The sequence below is a fragment of the Carcharhinus amblyrhynchos genome, chromosome 21, assembly GCF_965287045.1.
Source record: "Carcharhinus amblyrhynchos chromosome 21, sCarAmb.v2.hapA, whole genome shotgun sequence".
Classification (NCBI taxonomy): Eukaryota; Metazoa; Chordata; class Chondrichthyes; order Carcharhiniformes; family Carcharhinidae; genus Carcharhinus; species Carcharhinus amblyrhynchos.
This window is the reverse complement of record NC_137344.1, coordinates 48,980,569-48,993,417: the sequence shown is the minus strand read 5'-3', so window position 1 is coordinate 48,993,417 and position 12,849 is coordinate 48,980,569. Positions and strand designations below refer to the sequence as shown.

The 12,849-nt window shown below is 43.6% G+C and overlaps 1 protein-coding gene across 6 annotated transcripts in view; it reads left to right on the top strand.

The window, feature by feature from the left end:
* The window catches only part of fbf1 (Fas binding factor 1), an 81,255-nt gene extending 71,524 nt beyond the window's left edge, over nucleotides 1-9,731 (top strand). For all 6 annotated transcript variants that reach the window (XM_080209118.1, XM_080209120.1, XM_080209121.1 and 3 more), the window contains 4 exons: nucleotides 3,529-3,666; nucleotides 5,631-5,748; nucleotides 6,768-6,898; nucleotides 8,681-9,731. In XM_080209118.1, the coding sequence (XP_080065244.1) occupies nucleotides 3,529-3,666; nucleotides 5,631-5,748; nucleotides 6,768-6,898; nucleotides 8,681-8,764 (471 nt within the window). In that variant the 3' untranslated portion in view covers nucleotides 8,765-9,731. The remainder of the gene's footprint in view (nucleotides 1-3,528; nucleotides 3,667-5,630; nucleotides 5,749-6,767; nucleotides 6,899-8,680) is intronic.
* The last annotated feature ends 3,118 nt before the right edge of the window (nucleotides 9,732-12,849 follow it).

Genomic DNA, 12,849 nt, shown 5'->3' with positions numbered 1-12,849 from the left:
CAATCTGAAATATAACCTGAAAATGATGGCAATACTCAGGTCAGGTCTGTGGAGACATACATGGAATTAGCATTTCAGATCAATGATCTTTCCAGTATTTTCAGTTTATATTTCAGATTTTTAGTATTTCTATTGGAATCTGAAAGAACTTTGCAAAGATGTTTTGCCAGCCTGTGATAAATGTGGACTAACCATATGTTAGGATGTATTGACTACATCGGAAGTTTCAATAGCTGATGCCATGTTGGAAGATGTGCACAAGTTCTGCTGCTTAGAATCAATTGTTCTGGATATCTTGTCTCAGTAGATGCTGAGCTAAACACTCCTATCTGAAAAGCAGTGATTGCAATCCGTTAACTAAGTAAGCATCTGTGAAATAAGAAGTTAAAGTCATGGCATTTTACAGTGCAAGAAGAGGCCATTTGGTCCATTGTGTCTGTGCTGGCCATCCAGCAGCTGTCTATTTTAGTCCCATTTTACAGCACTTGGTCTGTAGCCTTGTATGCCATGCTCCTTAATGTTGAACAGCTATATATCTACCAAACATGTATTGTGAGCAGGCTGCTATATGGCAGAGAGACCCGGACCACCTATTGCAGGCACAATAGAAGGCTCAAATCTTTAGCTACTGTGTCTGCCATGTTCTAAATATCAACCTGGACACCAAAGTTCCTGAGCTAAAGTAAGTGAGGAGGCTAAGCTGCTAAATCTAATAACTTTCTAAAACACCATTGTATCTCTTGGTTTGGTAACCTTGATCAGACAGAAGTGTAACTATAATGTTGGTTATACAAGTTATCCATTTTGGACATCTGGAAAATAAACTGGAGACCTTGTTGTGGATGTCTCCTAACTTAATCCCTTACAGGGATTGGGAACATCCGAAATGTGGAGTTTTTTCAAGGAGCAGCTACTGCGAGTCTGTGATAGGTATGTCCCTGTCAGGCAAGGTGGAATTGGTAAGGCTAGGGAACCGTGGTGCACCAAAAAAGTTGATTTGCTGGTTAAAAAGAAAAAGGAGGCTTATGTTCGGATGAGATGTGAGCACTCGGATAGTGCACTAGAGAGCTTTAGATTGGCTAGGAGGGAGTTGAAGAGCGAGCTAAGAAGGGCTAAAAGAGGACATGAGAAGACTTTGGCTGATAGGGTTAAGGAGAATCCTAAGGCGTTCTATAGGTATGTCAAGAACAGAAGGTTGGTTAGGGCAAGGTTAGGGCCAGTTATAGACGGCAGAGGGAAGTTATGTGTGGAACCGGAGGAGATTGGTGAAGCATTGAACCAATATTTCTCTTCGGTGTTCACGCAGGGGGACATGGATATAGCTGAGGAGGACACTGGGTTGCAGGGGAGTAGAATTGACAGTGTTACAGTTGATAAGGAGGATGTGCTGGATATTCTGGAGGGTCTGAAAATAGATAAGTCCCCTGGTCCGGATGGGATTTACCCCAGGATTCTCTGGGAGGCAAGAGAAGTGATTGCAGAGCCTCTGGCTCTGATCTTCAGGTCGTCGTTGGCCTCTGGTATAATACCAGATGATTGGAGGTTAGCGAATGTTGTCCCATTGTTTAAGAAGGGGAACAGAGACTTCCCCGGGAATTATAGACCGGTGAGTCTCACTTCTGTTGTGGGAAAGGTTTTGGAAAAAATTATTAGGGATAGGATTTATAGTTATTTGGAGAGTAATGAGTTGATTGGAGATAGTCAGCATGGTTTTGTGGCGGGTAGGTCGTGCCTTACTAACCTTATTGAGTTTTTTGAGAAAGTGACCAAAGAGGTGGATGGGGGTAAGGCAGTGGACGTGGTGTATATGGATTTTAGTTTGACAAGGTTCACCATGGTAGGCTTCTGCACAAAATGCAGATGTATGGGATTGGGGGTGATCTAGGGAACTGGATTAGGAATTGGCTAGCGGATAGGAGACAGAGGGTAGTGGTTGACGGTAAATATTCATCGTGGTGTGCCTCAGGGATCTGTGTTGGGGCCACTGCTGTTTGTGATTTTTATTAATGATCTGGATGAGGGTATAGTTGGGTGGATCAGTAAATTTGCTGATGATACCAAAGTCGGAGGTGTGGTAGATAGTGAGGAAGGGTGTCATAGTTTGCAGGAAGACTTAGACAGGTTGCAGAGCTGGGCCGAGAGGTGGCGGATGGAGTTTAATGCAGAGAAATGTGAGGTAATTCACTTTGGTAGGAATAACAGATGTGTTGAGTATAGGGCTAACGGGAAGACTTTGAATAGTGTGGAGGAGCAGAGGGATCTAGGTGTATGTGTACATAGATCCCTGAAAGTTGGGAATCAAGTAGATAAGGTTGTTAAGAAGGCATACGGTGTCTTGGCGTTTATTGGTAAGGGGATTGAATTTAGGAGTCGTAGCGTTATGTTGCAACTGTACACAACTCTGGTGCGGCCGCACTTGGAGTATTGTGTGCAGTTCTGGTCCCCACATTACAGGAAGGATGTGGAGGCTTTGGAGAGGGTGCAGAGGAGGTTTACCAGGATGTTGCCTGGTATGGAGGGGAGATCCTATGAGGAGAGGCTGAGGGATTTGGGGTTGTTTTCGCTGGAAAGAAGGCGGCTAAGAGGGGATCTTATTGAAACATATAAGATGATTAGAGGTTTAGATAGGGTGGATAGTGATAGCCTTTTTCCTCTGATGGAAAAATCTAGCACGAGGGGGCATGGCTTTAAACTAAGGGGGGGTAGTTATAGGACAGATGTCAGGGGTAGGTTCTTTACCCAGAGGGTGGTGAGGGATTGGAATGCCCTGCCTGCTGCAGTTGTAAATGCACCTAGTTTGGGGGCGTTTAAGAGGTCTGTGGATAGGTTTATGGACGAAAAGGGATTGGTTTAGGTTAGTGGGTCACTGTTGTTTTTTTTTTAACTGGTCGGCGCAACATCGTGGGCCGAAGGGCCTGTTCTGCGCTGTAATGTTCTATGTTCTATTAAGTAATTTGAAATTATATCTTCTCACCTCCCCTACTGGGCACTTTTAAAATGTTAAGTATAAGCGTTTGCTTATTTTCACATTTATGAATGTATTTATTGCAATATGGCTATAGAATCCCAACAGTGCAGAAGGAGGCCACTCAGACTATCGAGTCTGCACTGACCACAATCCCACCCAGGCCCTATTCCCATAACCCCACATATGTACTTTGCTAATCCCCTGACATTAGGGACAATTTAGCATGGTCAATCGATCTAACCTGCACATCTTGGGAGTGCGGGAGGAAACTAGACCACCTGGAGCAAACCCATGCAGAAATAGGGTGAGTATGCAGACTCCACACAGACAGTGACCCAAGCTAGGAATCGAACCCGGGTCCCTGGTGCTATGAGGGAGCAGTGCTAACCACTGTGGTGCTGTTATTTATTTATTAAATTTGTCCTTGTTACACCATTGCAGTCCTCACTGTTTGAGAGATCACACTGGGGACTGGGTGGGTGCTGACTCTACTGCAGTGTCTTTAGGCTCATGAATATAACACAGACTCTGTAACTGGCTGTGTGAATCTCCTCTTGCAGCTTGCCTCTCAGAAGTTTGAGGAAGGTGAACAAAAGCTCATGGACGCTAAACGGGTGGAGTCTGAGCACCAGGCACGACTGCAAGCTATCCAAAAGAAAATGGAGAGACTGCAGCAGCAGGAGCAGCAGCTACACCAGGTAACACGGGAGGGAGAAGAGAAGAAAGATAGTGCAAGCAGAGTAAGGCAAGGGACAGCTACACCATGTACCATAGGAATTGGCGTAGAGAGTGAGGATGCTGCCAAAGGGAGAACTGAGAAACAGCTGCACCATGGAAAGGACAGTAGGACTAGGGGGCACAGCCTCAAGATAAAGGGGGGACGGTTTAGAACGGAGTTGAGGAGGAACTTCTTCACTCAAAAGGTGGTGAATCTCTGGAATTCTCTGCCCGTTGAAGTGGTGGAGGCTACCTCGCTAAATATTTTTAAGACGCGAGTTGATGGGTTTTTGATAAGAGAGGGGATTAAGGGTTATGGGGAGAGGGCGGGAATGTGGAACTGAGCCACGACAGATCAGCCATGATCTTATTGAATGGCGGGGCAGGCTCGAAGGGCCAGATGGCCTACTCCTGCTCCTATTTCTTATGTTCTTATTATGTTCTTATGTAACACAGGGGAGGGAGATAGGGAGCATGGTACTGCAAAAAAAAAAGCAAACATTTACAACTGGAGGAGCAAGGGACACAGTAAATAGCTGAAAATTTGGGCCTGTGTCTGTGGGAGTTTGCACGTTCTCCCCGTGGTTGCGTGGGTTTCCTCCCACATCCCAAAGATGTGCTTTTAGGCTGATTGATTGGGTACTAAATTGTCCCTATATTGGACCTCCCTGATCCTCGCACATTAGGCGTAGACTAAAATCATGAATAGGTCACTGAGACAGTGGGACGGCGGCGCGGGCTCGTTGGGCCGAAGGGCCTGTTTCCCGTGCTGTGTTGTTCTTTGTTCTTTGTTTGAAAATGTGATACCAGACGATCGAGGGGCAGAGGTGTGAGAATACATACTTCAAATGGAGAGAAACAAGGAACAGCAACACCAGGTACATCATTTTAGGGGGAGACTGGAGTCCATGAGTTTCACTTGATAAAACAAGGAAGGCTGTCTCAGGTAGTAATTAACTTGCCACAATAGCGGGGAGTGAGCAGAAATCAGAGTTTTGGGTTATTTCTAAACTGTTAGTGGCTTGTGGGGAAGTGATTGTGATTGGGTTGCTAGTCAATGCAAAGTGTTTGATTTACCACGTGCCTGAGTTAATCGTATGTTGTACACTGATCAAAGTAAACTGAAATACAAAGTGTGTCGTTGGATTGGAAAAAATCAATAGATTAATTTCACAGTTCACATTTGATGGTGAGTAGATGGTCAGTGATGTAGATCCAGCAGCAGGTATGTATAGGGAAAGATTCAGAAATGAAAGGTCCTGATTTCCTGCAGTGTCTATATTTTCACCCTTAAATACATGATACCCCTGAAACTTGTTTCAGGTAAAGAAAACCAGTGTGGCTGACTGTGCGTAACAAGAAACCTGTGTGTTTCTTGTTATCTGCCTCTGTATACAACAGTTAATGCTTTAAAATACCTTGTATCCAGGCATCCTAATCAGGGACATATTGAGATTCAACACTGGGGCCTTATAAATGCACATAATACAATATTAGTAACCATTGTTCTTGGACTCTAAAGACTGAGCAAGGAACACCAATTAAAGTACAGATATCTGTTGCTGAACAGTTGGAGGTCTCTGCACATTCAGGAAAATGCTTGTACCCACATTATTATATGCCCACAGAGCAGGAAGATGCAAGCAGTGGGTTAAACACAAACACAGACCACTTTTGTGATCTGGCTTTAGATCCAGTCAGATTGAATGAAATTATTTTTCCTGCAGCTTCTCATATCCAGGGAATGGATCATTGTTATAAACTGCACCTTCATCAGCAATTTGAATTTTATAAACATCAGCTGCTGCTCAAACTGAAGCAGAGTAGGGGGAGTATTTAACTAGGGTGATTATTCGAACACTGGAGTGTTGAATGCTAATTTAAATGAATAAGGGAAGTGAATGGATAAAATTGCATTCTTTCTGTCCAAATGTTTAATACCCAGGAACGTCTGAGCCTAGCCCAGCAACGACGACATCCGCACAAACTGGCCATGGAAATGCCCATCAACACAGCAACACCACGTATCAAGAATCAAGCAATACTCTTTGCAAATCGCTCAGGTAAGTATTTTATTGAAACTCTGATTTCCTGATGATGGATTGTTGCTTGGACTGAGTCCCATCACAAAGCCCCTTCCCCGTGCATTTACCAATAGGTCACCAGAAATGCAGTGGCAAATATCTAAGGGAATATTTCAGAATTTTATTTTCTTCATTCATTTAAGAGCATTTATTGCCCATCTCTAAATGCCTTGAGCAGGTGGTGAGCTGCCTTCTTGAATCACTATAGTCTGTGAGGTGCAGGTACACCCACAGTGCTGTTAAGGAGGGAATTCCAGGATTTTGACCTAGTGACAGTGAAGGAACCAAGTCAGGTTGGTGAGTGGCTTGGAGGGCAACTTGCAGGTGGTGGTGTTCCAACAGACTTGCTGCCCTTGCCCTTTTAGATGGTAGCGGTCATGGGTTTGGAAGGTGCTGTGTAAGGAACCTTGGTCTATTGCTGCAATGCATCTTGCAAATGATACACACTTGCAACTATAGGTTGGTGGTGGAGGGCAAGGCTGTTTGTGGATGGTGTGCCAACTAAGTGGGTGATTTTTGTCCTGGTTGGAAGCAGTTCAGAGAAGGTTGACTAGACTAATACCCAGAATGGATGGGTTATCTTATGAGGAGAGATAGGACAAGCTGGACTTGTATCCGCTGGAGTTTAGAAGAGTAATAGCTGATTTGATTAAAACGTAAAATCCTGAGCTACCTTCAACTTGAAGATGCTATAGCTCCTTAGGAATCTTCTGAATTTTCCCTCTTACAATTCATAAAAAAACACTTTGGGGATAATTTTCCAAATATGTAATTATGGCAAGGAATCTCATCTGCCATCACCTGACATTGCAAACCTCTGGCTGGAGTCGGGAAAATTCAGGTTTGTACTCGACACAAGCTTTTGGGATTTGACTTTTTATTTTAGTTTGCTTGTCTTCAAATGTAAATCATTTCTGAATTGCTTCTCTTTCTGCCTTTATTTCAAGAGCCATCATCCCACAAAAGAAGAATTTGAACTCTGCACATTTTCCTTTCAGATTTCCCTCCTGTGTTCAGTAATGCCCGGTCTGGACGTCCTGGGAATCCTGGGGTGGATAACAGTATTGAGATTGCTAGACCTTCAGAACTGGAGGCCAAACTTGCAATTTTCAGACATACTGCTAAAAAGGTGAGGTCCTTTGATGTGCACTTACCCCTGTTTGATCTGTGAGTTTGAATAAAGTTCTGGGTGTGACAGCAAGTATGGAATAACTATGTAAAGTGCAATGGCCTGCTTGCACAAAGGTTCGCTTGCACAATGGATTTTCTGGGTTTAGCTATCCTGACAGCAAAGTGGGGAGAACAGGTATGGACGTCAATCCAAATCACTCCATCCAGGCAGGAGTGCACACACTCTGGTGTTGCAGTTGTCAAGATGAGTGCAACGCCGCTAGTCAGTCCAACACCGGTGTCTCCAAATCAAAGGCGAGTGCTGCAGAGATAACCTGAAGGAGAAAACTATATTAACAATATTGAGGTTCAGCGAAGTAGGTGACTGGAGTAAACCTTTAACGACTGTGCTGAGTACTGTAGTTTCTAATGCACATCGTTTGGATTTGGTTTGCTGAAGGTGTCCGGCATTCGCCGTTGTAAATAGTTAACCATAGGTGAAGGTGGCAGTGAGGGTGGAGGTCAGAGTCTGAGAGGGAGGTTTTGCAGGTTAAAGGAAAGTCTGTGAAAGCTATACACAATGTTGAAAAATTTAACATGAATGAGATGGTTAATCGTCATGGCATGAGAATCTGGATGAAACACATGGGGAAGGATAGGAGGCTGGCCAGGAAAGCAATGGAGTAATCATATCAGGTGGCGATGAAAACATGGCTAAAGGGTTCAGCAGGTGGAAGTAAGGAGTCTTTGTGATGGAGGGGAGATGGGTTGGATGTAATACCAAGAATGTGAGCAATCTGGTTCAGCCTGTGGGAGTGGATGAAGAAGGGATTACATTTGTGGCTGCAGTATGGAATTTGTGGTAAGGACTTCAGTCTTTCCAGTCTTTAAATGGGGAACACTGGCTCAACTGAGATCGGATACTGAACAAGTTGTTTGACAAAGAGTCTGTGGGGAAATAGAACTGGTTAACATTACTGGAAGTTGCTCCCATCTCCACAAATGATGTTGTCAACAGGCAGCACGTTTTTCCTTGATTCCTTTACAAGTGGATTAGTAATTATGGACCTTGTCTAAATTATTGTATAAAGTCACAATACCCAGACCACTTTTTATTTTGGCGCTCTTTCTTTGACTTTAAGTGGGAAATTTTTTTTGGAAACTCCTGTCTTGAAGAAAGTTGAATTCACCTGGTGCCCAACAGCAGTCTTGGTTATTTTGGGTCTATCTGCTAGTTTCTGCTTGTCTGTGGACATTTTGCTCTGGTGGGTGAGATCACCAGCAGCGCTGTATCTGTGGCAGCTGCTGTCTGCTCGCACCTCACACCAAGCCCACTGCTCAACTACTCTGGCAGACCCCTCGAAAGACCAGTAGATCTCCAGTCCATGGGGGTCTAAGCAACAGTTCTGGATCTCACAGTCATACGTCCCTTCCCACTCCCACTTGCAGTCTCTGGACAGTTGTTGGGAGCAGGAGGTAGCAGGGCTGTTTGCTCTCCCTGCCCAGGGTTCTGGGGGAAGTTCTGTCGCTCCAGTGCTCTGGCTAAGATTAGTTCAATTAGTACAGATCAGAAATTTACCCGTTTAATTATTCTGGGAAGGATGTATTGCTAAGCGAATTGTTTAAACATGGCTTAGGAACAGCACATTCTAAAGTTGACATTCCAACCTGCGTTAAGGTATTCTCAGATGAGCCTGCAGTACTGTGTGTGGAATCAACACCTAAGAAATGCAGTCCGATTGTGTAGTCAGTTCACTTATTAAGCCCTCCAGTGACTTTTACCTTTGTTTCTCTTCTGCAGGACCATGACTTTCTTGAAGATGAGCAATTCTTTCTGGAAACGCTGAAGAAAGCTCCATATAACACAACTTCCCAACCAGCATAAAACCATGACACTGATGTTGGGCAATTAAGTTTCGATATAAATACCTTTGTGTGTGATTGATAAGTGTGGTAATTTTTTTAATGTAGTATTTCTGGTATTTTTTACATTTATAATAACTTTTGTAAGCACAACCAGTGACATAAATGAATAATTTTGTAAATGAACCATTTTCCTGACCATCCTAATGGTAAGATTTCTAATCTCTGCTGGCACAGATACAGCTGATTCTTTGACACCCATTTAGATACCCCAGCAAGAACACAAAATCATGCTGCATGCAGGGACTCCCAGTCAACGTTAGGCCTGGCTCAGCAGTTTTAAACCACTGTATCTGTTATTGGTTTTTCCACTGGCTAAGGTCCAAAAGCCCAATCTCTGCACAAATATGGAGTCAGAATTAAGTAAGCTTGTCCAAGGCTCGGATCTGGTTCCGATCCAAGCCAGTTCTTGTTTTATGTGAAATGTCCAGCTCAAGGATGTCTATCTCCCTAGAACAGCAACAAGTGTCTGCTGTGATCCTGTATCTTGATGTGTGTGTGTGTGTGTGTGTGTGTGTGGATATGTATGAAGGGATGGGGAAGGGAGAAAGGGGGGTAGGTCACATCATTGATGTTTACAATATCCCTTTGCCATGTGGATACCAGGGTATCACAAGTTTCAAGATGGACCTTATCACCCTTACTGCTGATTAGTCTGTAATCATATTCATACCTGGGAAGACATTTGTTTTCAGCCACCCTTCCCTTACCATCCGCAGGAGCAGGTAATATTAAACAGAACAAACTATCTTTGGGCAGATAGAGGATAGTTTTCATTCAGGAATATCTTTTCTTTGTTTTTCAGGATTTTCATTCTTTTTCCAGTAAACTTTATGATCAGTTGGAATCTAAGTTATGCAAAATTCTGTACAAGTCGACATCATTTTGAAATAAAAATGAAAAATCCTCAGCGCAATGCACAGCCTATGGTTAAAGTCTCACATGGAACATGTTTTACTGTGTCAACACCAGGTGGGGAGGAGCTGGGCTCAGAATTAGCAGCTCCAGGCCCAAATCAGAACAAAGAATTGACCTTTATATAGTTCCTTTCAGAACCTTTAGATTTCCCAAAGTGTTTCAAAGAAAATTGTTCAATTGTCGTCACTGTCTTAATTCAGGGATGATGTGGATATGCCGGCGTTGGACTGGGGTAAACACAGTAAAAAGTCTGACAACACCAGGTTTAAGTCCAACCGATTTATTTGATAGTAAACTCACTATCGGTTTACTATCAAATAAATCGGTTGGACTTAAACCTGGTGTTGTCAGACTTTTTACTTAATTCAGGGAAACATGGCGGCTAATTTCCATTCAGCAAGATCCAGCACTGAGATAAATAACGAGGTATCTGTTTCTGTGTGGTTTGAGATAATTGTCGGCCAGGATACTAGAACCTTTCTGCTGTTTTCTGAATTGTATCAGGGGATCCTTCATGTTCCTCTGAGGGCAGAAAATGGTAGTGCCCCTGACTATGCAGCATCCCTTATATCCCTGCTTATGTATCAGTCTGGAGAGTCTCTGGAGTGGGGCTCAAACCTTCTGATTTGAGCAATAATGCTACCCACTGAGCTAAGCCTAATAGACCGATGACAAACGGCAATTCTTTTAATGGAACAATTGTAATTATTAAAGTAGAAATATCTCTAATATACACAAAATATTTTCTGGTGTTAATGTTAGAAGTAATTTCCAAAAATATCACGGAAGCCCACCACCGCTTTCTCCAAGCAACTGGTGTCGCGGCCTTTCTCGCAATGCTGACAACTTGAACAAATATTTTTCAAAGGAGTCGGTCCCTTTCCTTTTACATCCTCTCTAATTTGTGATCCAAACGGAAAATTAAGACATGTTATGGAGCCAACTGTCTTTGCACAAGGCAGAGAATCGAAGCAAGACACGGAACTACTGGAGTCAAGCAACACAATTAGATTCACATTGCTCTAACAATGGCTCAGAGCATAAGAAATAGGAGCTGAAGGAAGGCCAAATGGTCCACATATCTTTTCCATCATTTCATAACATGACTGTACTTCAACCAGCTCCACTTTCCTGCCCAGTGCAGGGTGTCGAAATTTGCTGATGACACCAAGATTGGGGGAAAGGCAAATTGTGCGGAGGGTGTGGAGAGTCTGCAGAAGGATCTAGATAGGCTGGGCGAATGGGCCAGGAAATGGCAAATGGAATTTAATGTTGGCAAGTGTGAGGTGGTCCACTTTGGTAGGAAGAATGGTAGGAAGGACTATTACTTACGTGGCGAAAAACTGCAGCAGGCGACGGTGCAGAGGGACCTCGGGGTCCTTGTGCATGAGTCGCAAAAACCCAGCTTGCAGGTGCAGCAGGTGGTCAGGAAGGCGAATGGGATGCTGGCCTTCATAGCGAGGGGGATTGAATATAAAAGTAGGGAGGTCTTGCTGCAGCTGTATAGGGCATTGGTGAGGCCGCAGCTGGAGTACTGTGTGCAGTTTTGGGCGCCGCACCTGCGCAAGGATATTTTGGCCCTGGAGGGAGTGCAGAGGAGGTTTACTAGGCTGATACCGGAGTTGAGGGGGTTGAGCTATGAGGAGAGGCTGAATAAACTAGGCTTGTACTCGTTAGAGTTTAGAAGAATGAGGGGAGATCTCATTGAGACGTATAAGATGATGAATGGGATGGATAGGATAGAGGTGGAGAGACTCTTCCCGCTCAAAAAAGACAGTAGGACTAGGGGGCACAGCCTCAAGATAAAGGGGAGGCGGTTTAGAACGGAGTTGAGGAGGAACTTCTTCACTCAAAGGGTGGTGAATCTCTGGAATTCTCTGCCCGTTGAAGTGGTGGAGGCTGCCTCGCTAAATATTTTTAAAAAGCGGGTTGATGGGTTCTTGATAAGAGAGGGGATTAAGGGTTATGGGGAGAGGGCGGGAAAGTGGAACTGAGCCACGACAGATCAGCCATGATCTTATTGAATGGCGGGGCAGGCTCGAAGGGCTAGATGGCCTACTCCTGCTCCTATTTCTTATGTTCTTATGTTCTTAATCCATTGATCTTAGCCTTGAATTCACTCATTAACTGCTGTCTTGAGGTAAAGAATTTGAATGGTTCATAAACCCTAGTGAAAATGTTCTCCTCATTTCAAATTTAAATGGCTGACTTCGTTTTCCAGAGACTGAGCTCCCTAATTCTAGACTCCCAGCCTGTCAACATCACAACAAGAGTAGGCCATTCAGCCCATTGGGCTTGCTTTGCCATTTAATAAAATCAGTTTGGACACTTCAGTGCCTTTTACACCCACTATTTCCATTACCCTTATGTCATTACTAATCAAAAATCTGTCAATCTCTGCTTTAAATATACTTAATGACTGAGCTTCCACAGGGTAGAAACCCCTCAAAACCTTACACCTTTTCAGTGAGATCACATCTTATTCTTCTATATGTCTAGGCCTATTCAATCTTACGTACTAGACTGATTCCCAGGATGAGAATCTTCCTGGCACCCCTTCTAAAGAATGTATATCCTTCAGTAAAGAGATCGTAACTACACAGTACTCAAGCCACTATGCCTTAGGAAGGATACACTGTCTTTGGAAGAACTACAGCATAGATTTACCAGAATGATAGCTGGGCATGAGGAGTGATTACACACGTTAGAGTTGTATTGCGAGGAATTTAGAAGTTTAAAAGGTCAGTTGATTTAATTTTCAAGATACTATAATGTATAAGATTAGATAGAGGAAAACTGCTGGTTGAGGAGAATGAAATTCGGAAACATCACTCAGAGTGGTAAAGGTATAGAACTCTCTTGCAGCAATTGAAGCCAGATTATTGAATTTAAAACAGATTGACATTGTTAACCAAGGATAGCTAGGGATCTGAGGCAAAAGCAGTGTACAGAGTTAGATCACAGATCAGTCATAGTATCATTGAATGGTGTAGCAGGCTCAAGGAGCTAAATGATCTTTCCTAAATTTATGTAGCTCTTCCAGAATGTTGGGGAGTCTAGAAGATCATGAGAAACACATCCACTATCACTGCAGCTATTTCTTATAGAACCGTAAGCAGCAAGCTGTTA